Source organism: Schistocerca americana, chromosome X (assembly GCF_021461395.2).
Source record: "Schistocerca americana isolate TAMUIC-IGC-003095 chromosome X, iqSchAmer2.1, whole genome shotgun sequence".
Classification (NCBI taxonomy): Eukaryota; Metazoa; Arthropoda; class Insecta; order Orthoptera; family Acrididae; genus Schistocerca; species Schistocerca americana.
The window spans coordinates 585,426,434-585,435,471 of NC_060130.1; the positions used below are offsets into that span (position 1 = coordinate 585,426,434).

Consider the following 9,038-nt stretch of genomic DNA (forward strand, 5'->3'; position numbering starts at 1 on the left):
CAGCAGCAACAAACTTCAATAATTGCAAACATACGTATGCGGACATAAATTGTAACTCTACACACATTCAATTGCACGAATATTTCTGGCATATAACTGCACAATTGCGCCTATTTTCTGATTAGACGAAAAGCAACTTCTGTTTCCATGCAAACTCAAAGCCTGGAATGCAGACAAAACTCTTATCGTAACACAGCAGGACACAAATTTTAAAAGGGAAATCAAATGCCTCTTTTTTTAAGAAATCCTTTCAGAAAATTGTCTAAATCCCAAAAAATGATAAAAAATCCGAGAAATTATTATGCAGCTGTTTGAAGGCAGTCACTAATAAACATACTCCATGTTACTAGCAGATAAAGATTAAATCTTGGTAATAAGATCTTAAATTTTCATGCTATTTCACTGTTCGCTCAAGAAGTCTTAATATTTTATATCTTCTTGTAGCGGGTGGTACAAAATTACAACATGCGTTCTACAATACAAGTCTGTGACGGACTATTCATCTACATCTACATCAACAAGACTGTCCAGATAGTCCGGTAATAAACATGGGAATTTACTGCTGTTTCTATATATTTGTGAAACGCACTAGAGCACAAACAAAACTGATTACTGTATTATAAAACTTCAGGTGTTTTAGATGTTGTCAATAGTACGATATTCTAACCATTATGATACTTTATTTTCATGCTTTAAAAGATATCTCCGGGTTAAACTGACGCAGAAAACTCTTAAAATCCACAAATAGTATCAAGTAAAATGTGATTTAAAACTACTCTTTCACCCTTTGCCTGCCATATTTATTTTTTAAGAATGATCTGCTTAATATAAGAATCTGTATTTAGTGATCTGTTTGAAAATAATAAGTAATTTTCTAATTGACTACAGTAAAAATATTTGCCAAGCACTTTAAGGCAAGAGAGATTTAAAAAGTATTTCCCATATTTTATTTGGGAACGGGAGGAATATATTCTTTTTGACATCCTTGTCTTTATTAAAACACGACATTGTGAATTTATGCCAAGACAATTTGCTAAGTAATAAAAAGGAGAAATATTTTTAGTTTACATCATCTTCTAATACCACAAATTTATTGATAGAAAGACAAAGTTTGAAAGGATTAAAATATGACTCTCAGTAACAGAAAAGAAACTTTCAGCATATTTAGCATTATATGTAGTATTCCGTTCCCCATCAGTAATTTACGGTAATGCTACTTAGGCATTATTGTTATACTGAATATCAGTCTGCGAAGCAAAACACAAATACAAAAATGCATCATATTACACTTTAAATAGGTGCTGAAATAGCAATCAGCAATTCCTTCTTCCACTTACAGTAGGCATATCAAATTTCGCGTTGCAATTCACAGCTCGAACATTCAGAAAAATATCTGTCAAATTTTATACGTTTGTTCGATATGCAAACTAAATCCTAATATTACCAGGTTCCAGAAATTAAATCATACGTTTTGCCCTCTCGTATTTTAAACCGAGTTACGTATTTTTGTCGTAGTGCTTTTTCCTTTGCTTGAAATTAAATGACAGCCTCGCATGTCGCAAGTAGCGTTTTAGAGGAATGTGTGTACAAAAATAATTGCTGGTGGAAGTTGCCAACCCTGGAAGCGAACCACAACAATGAGAAAATATCCGCTAAAACAGCCCCTGCTCGAGCGGCCACTCAGGTGGAGTGCTCCCCGTTGAGCATCCCCATCGCGGAGTCGCGTGCCGCTAATTACGCACGAAAGGGGCGCTATGCCGCCCCTAATAGTTTTTGTAACTCTCGCACGGGCCATTCACAAACCAGGATAGTCACGCCAGGCTCCACAAGTGCTTTCTTGATCCTTTGACATTCACGAAATTATTAAGCTACCCTATTCCAAGACAAACAACACGTCCGCCTTCCTAACAAATTTTTCAGTTATCAAAAATTAGGCGTGATGTCAACGGACACACTGAGTAAACAAAAGAACTTATCAACTCTTTTACAAAATGACTGAAATATGGATTCTGCCTAAGTAGTATACAAACAATTGGTATGGAGCGAGTGTCTATGTAGACGATGCAACGTAATATTTAGGTACGTTTGTTGTGAATCCAGATTCTACCTTCAACTCTTCAAAAATGTCCGTGAAAATCGAGAAGGTTTTATACAGTAGCCATTATCATTTGTAGACGTTCTTCTATCAATACATAAAAAAGGTACGAATCTGCGCAGCGGATTAAGCGCGATTAATTTTCTGACGTACTTGCCTTGCTTCAAATTACCGTGCAACATTTTCAGTGACAGTGTGTTACTGCTGCAATACATATGTGCTTGCTTTGCTGCATTTTAATATGCTCTTATATTTTCCAACTCGATGTGCTTTTATCAAAATATATTTACACCTTTGCGACAAGTTCTTTTTTTTTTTCCTTTCCAGTCGGTGTGCAGTGCTGACAAGTGCATACCGCGCCGGAGAAGAAGACGCAGATCTCAGCTGCAGTGGAGGAAACGGACAGGGACTATAGGAGCAACGCTCTTCGATACTCAAGATGCTTCACAACTAATTTATGAGATGCAGACGTAGAAAAGTCACGGGCGAGAACAAAAGCGCTTGTCCACTTGCACAGTGACAAGCCCTTGAAATATAGTTTACTATTACTCTCAACCGACGATTTGCAGACTACATAGCTCGCGAAAATGTTTTGCACTTATTTTAATAATATGTTTCTTTGATACTTTTGATGTTTCTAGATTTTATTTGAGGAGATGGAAAGTGAGACTTTGCACTGATGATGGTACCGAGCGGTGCTTTTAACTTGTCACGTGTTACCGCTGGGGCAACTGTCTGAAAAATCTGATCAAAATAAATGGAATAATATGCTATATGTGGTTGTGTTGTGTACATTAATTACAACTGTTGCTGTATCCCCGGCCTGGATTTGGAAAGACACTCGTACTAAACAGTCTCTTGGGAAGGTCGACGTTTATTATTTCACACGTGAAATGATGTTTTTGGCATGTTTCTTCAACAACTGCAAAGGAAGATGATGATTGGATATTAACAACAAAGTCCTCATACTGTCGCAGTAAGTACAAAATGCATTTTTGGATCCAAATCGCCATATAAACTATACTCATGGAGATGCATTAGGGCATGTTTCGTCTTCTTGTCACAAAGACAGCACTCAGAATTACACTTTGGAATATTTATGTAACCTCCTGTGCACTATCTGAATATGAATCTGAAAAGGTTCGAAAAACTAGTTTATGTAATAAATAACTGTTTCAAACATGTGACTGGTTGCTGTTTTCTGTGTTTATATTCAATAAACATTCACGATTCTTGAACATCCAAACGGATAAATTTAATCTAATGAGGTAGCGTTACAATGAAATTCCTATTCCCGATAGGCGCTTAGAATAATGCTTCAGGGATGACCTACGTCTCACAGATCCTTCTGTGAAAGCGCTTCTTTTAAGGCAGAGTTTTATTTGTAGTTGGCCTCTGTTGTTCATAATAAAAAACGGAAACGTATTTATTTAAGGACACTTTTCTCCACTGTTGAGACCTTGGAGAAAGTTTCCAAGTTACATGATGCGCGTTAAGAACTTTGGTGAAACGTGTAGTGACTCCATTCTTCTTAGAATACAATACATATTTGTGTGGTGGAGGAGCGGCAGCATGCGGGCCTGGATCTGTGCGTGAAGAAGCGTAGTAGAGCGTGTGAGTGCGAGTAGTAAATGGCCAATTTGACAGCAGCGGCCTAGCAGCCGTCTGGATGCTGGCGCAGCCGACCGTGGCGCGTCTGATGGAACAACTCGCCGTGCGACAAAAGCCCACTGCCGCCTCTTTTTGTGCTCTTTTTTAATCGGCCTAGCATAACGGTATGCAGGCGGCCTTCCAAAATAGAAGCAAACGAGAGGCCCCTCGTGGCACTAGCGTTGTTTATGTCCGGCCGGCGTGCGAAGAAGAACCCGCGTCAGCCGCTGGCAGCTCCACTTGTGCGGCACGCAAATCGCGGGTCGCTTCACATCAAATAGCAAACCGGTCTCGGGGCCGGGCGACGCCCGTCCCGTGCGTGTTTACAAATTCTCTCGCGAGCGAAAGTGACAGCTCACTAATAGCCGGCTGAAGCTAGGAGCACGCGCGCATGTGGTTTCAAAATCCACCCACAAGTACACAGTAGCTCGTAACGAACCTAACTCCTTGTGAAACGCCCTTTCTTAGCCACAGAAATACAGTATTATTCCTAACAGGAATTTGTGCAGCGAATGCGATAGTCGTCAGAATATTTTCCGCCGAACTGATCATTCTTTCCGCTGTATATTTTCCGAAATGTTGCCCCCAGAGGTATAAAAAATTGTAAGAAAAGAGGAAAAAAGAAGAGAGCTTGTTGGTCGACGAGTATCCAGGCATCTTGTCAAGACCGGTTCTGGTCAAATTCTTCTTTTAACTTGATGTAGCGGGAAAGAGTTTAGCATGGAAATGAACAAGCGGTTTTTTAGGTTAATATCCTGCGTAAGACCTTTTTTTACCGACTCCGGCATTAGCTGTAGTCTCGTCCATCAGTCACCTGTTGTCCATGTGCAAATGCGATAAAAGAATGTCTGTCAAAAGAGAGGCATAACTGTGACAATATCTCGCAGAAGAGGCTGGCCATTGCACTCAGCTCCGTTGACACCACCAGCCAATAAGTATGCGGCGGAGAAATTGTGAATTCCATTTTTTTTGGGGGGAAATAATCTAATTAAAGATGACAATCTTACTGTCGTTCCCTTCAACGAAAACTTGAGAAATTCAGTAAGGTGACGCCATCTTTCGCCAATCAGTACGTCAAAATGAATAAAAAGAAAGTTAGAGCTGGTAAAATATTTCTAGTTGACACAGGTTTCGAAGGCCGGTAATAAATGTACGAGATGACGCTACGGGTGACGGACACATCAAAGGTCAGCATCCTATTGTGGGTACCATAGCCTATTACCTACAATAACAATGCGCGCAGACTTAAACAGTGCGGTTTCTTGCCGTGACGTTTCTGCGAGGAGGAGGGGGTGCGTTGGTGCTGCGTCGTTATGCCCGTGGTGTGTGACGAGAACACAGGTGACACACGTGGATCGACGACCGCGCTAAGGAAAGCTGTCGTCCCGCCGGCCTGCAGGGCGCGTCGACGGCTGGGTGAGGAGGGACGGCGACTTACGACAGCGGAGAATACGAGTAGTTAGGGTGAGCACCTGTAGTACGGGAAGGGCTGCGACACGTGGAGGTCGATGGGCGCGGCGCCGGGCGGGCCGTATCCGTGGTGGTCCTGCATGACGGGCACGGCGGCGGCGTGGTGGCGGCCCAGCACCGCGGCCCACGGCGACGTGTAGCCGCTCTGCTCCATCACCGCAGCACCCTGCACGTACACACGCGCTCGGTCGCGCTCGCGGCACGCCGCACTGCCTGGTCTCCGCACGCCGCACGCTCGCGCACCGCACTGAGGCGCGCACACGTGCTGGCCCGCCGCCGTGGGCGGGAGCCACGCCCCCCAGGCCGAGGCGCGCGCCCGTTGGCCGCCGGCCGCCCCCCACCCCTCGCCCCGCCCCACCCGCCGCGGGGCCGCCCCGCGCGGGCGCACGCTGCCAGCCGTAAGCACACCCGCGCAAACAATCGCACTCGTAATTACCGACGGTTTTTTTGACTCGCCACTCGCTTCTTCTCGTATCGCGACTACCGCGAGATACTGTGACGAAGCGCCGCCCTATTCTTGCGGCTAATGGAAATGATCTCAGACGCGAAGCTAGAGTTACATTATCGCTGAGTGAATTCCGTTACCGGTACTTGTGTAATCCTTCACTCATTATATACGAACGTGCCGTTCGTCGTCATAGACGTAACTATACATATCCCGTGTGACAGCCATACTGTCAAGTAGGATAACTTTGTCGAACAGGATAAGATTGCCAGTTTTTGAAAACGGCTGTAGCCTATTTAACGACCTGCAAAGTCCCTTAATTGGCCAACAGAGGCACGATTGTTTGCGCTGCACGCTGAGTACAGTTAGCTCGTTTGCGGCATTGTACGTGTTTATTACATGTCTTTGTCGACATTTTTGCTTCCTTCTTGGAGGAGACGATTTACTGGTAATCTTCATATGTGTCTCGCCCTGCTCATTCACTCACATCTGAGGAAAATCTACTTGTTTTGCTTGAAACGTCGCATAATTTTCTTTAAAAATCAGTTATACATGAAAATGTTATGTTATAGCCGGCCGAAGTGGCCGTGCGGTTAAAGGCGCTGCAGTCTGGAACCGCAAGACCGCTACGGTCGCAGGTTCGAATCCTGCCTCGGGCATGGATGTTTGTGATGTCCTTAGGTTAGTTAGGTTTAACTAGTTCTAAGTTCTAGGGGACTAATGACCTCAGCAGTTGAGTCCCATAGTGCTCAGAACCATTTGAACCATTTTGTTATGTTATATTTGATTTCATAATATGACTTGAGAATGTTTCCCACAGTTTGATGATAACTTCGTCTTCGAAGAAGTAGATGAAAGAAGAACCAACATAAGGACATATTAAACTATAATCAGACGAGTAACTAAAAACATTCTAAAGTCAGGATCGCATCAATATTTTTTTATTCAAAACAATCGATTGCGGCAGACTTTGTTGTGATCTTCAGGTCAGCAAAGTCTGACAAAACCGCTCGTTTTAAATAAAGAAATATTTATGTGATATTGGCTGTAGAATGTTTTTAGCAAGCAAAACAGATCGCTCCTTCTGTTTTCTCAAAATGAGAAAATTCAGTCGGACGAGTATTACTTTATCTGGTAGAATGGAGAATAGATACGTATACAGAGAGAATGATGAAGGCTTTTGAAAATAAAATGCTGCGGAAAATATCTGGGCCAATTTGCGAGGGAGGAGAATGGCGAAGAAGAAAGAACAGGGAGCTCATGGAGATATACAGGGTGAACCATGACTCCACCGACAAACTTTCAGAGGTTGTTCCGGGATACCTTCCGAGTATCTTGGTACGAAGGAACCACGGTCTCCGCCAGTTTGTTATGGAGTTATTGCATTCCGTTTGGTTTCTTGCCCCAACTAACTTCGTATCTATGTTGCACTGAAAATAGTGCACAACAGTGCAAATGTCGACGATAGCCGCTTCGAGTATTGTTTGGAAACAAATTTATTCCATACACTCACGGTACTTGCTGTTGAAAATAATAACGGCATCCCGCCCACGTTACTCTTCGCCCTCTGTCGGGTTTGTTTTTCCAGCAGTGTTAGTTGTACGTTAACGGATATACAGAGTAGTATGGGATGCTTACGGATGGAGGGTTGACAGATGTGTACTTCGCGTGTGGTTTCACTGAATGCAGTGGAATAACGGCACAACGACGCCTATACTCACAAGGGAACCTCCCCATCGCACCCCCCTCAGATTTAGTTATAAGTTGGCACAGTGGATGGGCCTTGAAAAACTGAACACAGATCAATCGAGAAAACAGGAAGAAGTTATGTGGAACTATGAAAAAATAAGCAAAATATACAAAATGAGTAGTCCATATTTAAGATAGGCAACAAAAGGAGAGCGTGAGCGAAGGAGCGCCGTGGTCCCGTGGTTAGCGTGAGCAGCTGCAGAACGAGAGGTCCTTGGTTCAAGTCTTCCCTCGAGTGAAAAGTTTATTTCTTCATTTTCAGTTTATGCGACAATTTCTTATGTTTTCATCACTTTTTGGGAGTGATTATCACATCCACAAGAAAACCTAAATCGGGCAGGGTAGAAGAATCTTTTTACCCATTCGCCAAGTTTACAAGTTAGGTGGGACGACAACATATTCCTGTCATGTGACGCACATGCCGTCACCAGTGTCGTATAGAACGTATCAGACGTGCTTTCCTGTGGAGGAATCGGTTGACATATGAACTTGCAATCAAAAGTTTTCGATTCCCATTGGAGAGGCACGTCCTTTCGTCTGCTAATCGCACGGTCGCACGCTTTTGCGGAGCGGTCGCAAAGCACAGACACTAAACTTATTTCAGTGAACATAGACGTCAATGAACGAACGGACAGATCATAACTTTGCGAAAATAAATGAAGTAAAATTTTCACTCGAGGGAAGATTTGAACCAAGCACCTCTCCTTCCGCAGCTGCTCACGCTAACCACGGGACCACGGTGCTCCTAGCCTCCCACTATCCTTTATGTTGCCTGTCATGCACATGGACTACTCAGTTTATATACTTTGCTTATTTTTTCATAGTTCCACACAACGTCTTCCTGTTTTCTCGATTGATCTGTGTTCAGTTTTTCAAGGCCTATCCACTGTGCCAACTTATAACTAAATCTGAAGGGGATGCGATGGGGAGGTTCCCTTGTCAGCTGTGCCGGCAGTGATGGCAAACACAACACAGTCCTTTTGCATCTGTACACAGGCTTTACGGGAAATCAAATGTCTAGTACGTTTTGTTGATTGTGTATTGCAATCTTTTTCAGTGTTTCGACGTCATTTTCACAGAAACGGAGGTAGCTGGGCTAATAAACTGAATAAATCATAATTACATTATTACTCTAACGAGCCGCCGAAGACTGTGGGTCCCTTGTGCCAAATTACTCAGGAGGTATCCCTGAACAACCTCTGAAGGATCGTCGGCGAAGTTCCGGCTCACACTGTCAAATGAAGTAGATGTCCAGGATAGGGGCAGTGTCACGTTTATAGAGAGGAGGAAGGATCAAGATTGAGAGCAGTGTCAGAGGAAAAAACCGAAAGGACGTAGACCTTTAGACAGACCGAGAGAGCGGGTGGTCACGTATCTTCAGATACTTGGAGCTAGGGAAGAAGATGCCAAGGATAGAACGCTGTGGAGAAGGCTACATGACAACCCCAAAAACCGGCTGCGGTTTTTAAGCCAGGAGAGTAAGAGTAAGTGGTGTTACCCCAGGAAACGTGGTGGAAACTGAACAACTTTGACAACACAGAATTTCGTGATTTTCTATACTTTTCCATGCTTTTTTCAGATCTTGCACTTTAGTTTTGTTTTATATGTTGTTGAAATACCAAGACGGAT

At 43.3% G+C, this 9,038-nt stretch overlaps 1 protein-coding gene across 1 annotated transcript in view; it reads right to left on the reverse strand.

Annotated features, from left to right (window-relative positions):
* Window positions 1–5,888, reverse strand: part of LOC124556192 — a 431,351-nt gene extending 425,463 nt beyond the window's left edge. The window contains exons 1-2 of the mRNA XM_047130186.1: window positions 5,869–5,888; window positions 5,218–5,604 (exon numbers count right to left, since the gene is read on the reverse strand). Coding sequence (XP_046986142.1) covers window positions 5,218–5,604; window positions 5,869–5,888 — 407 coding nt within the window. The remainder of the gene's footprint in view (window positions 1–5,217; window positions 5,605–5,868) is intronic.
* Between the last annotated feature and the right edge of the window lie 3,150 nt (window positions 5,889–9,038).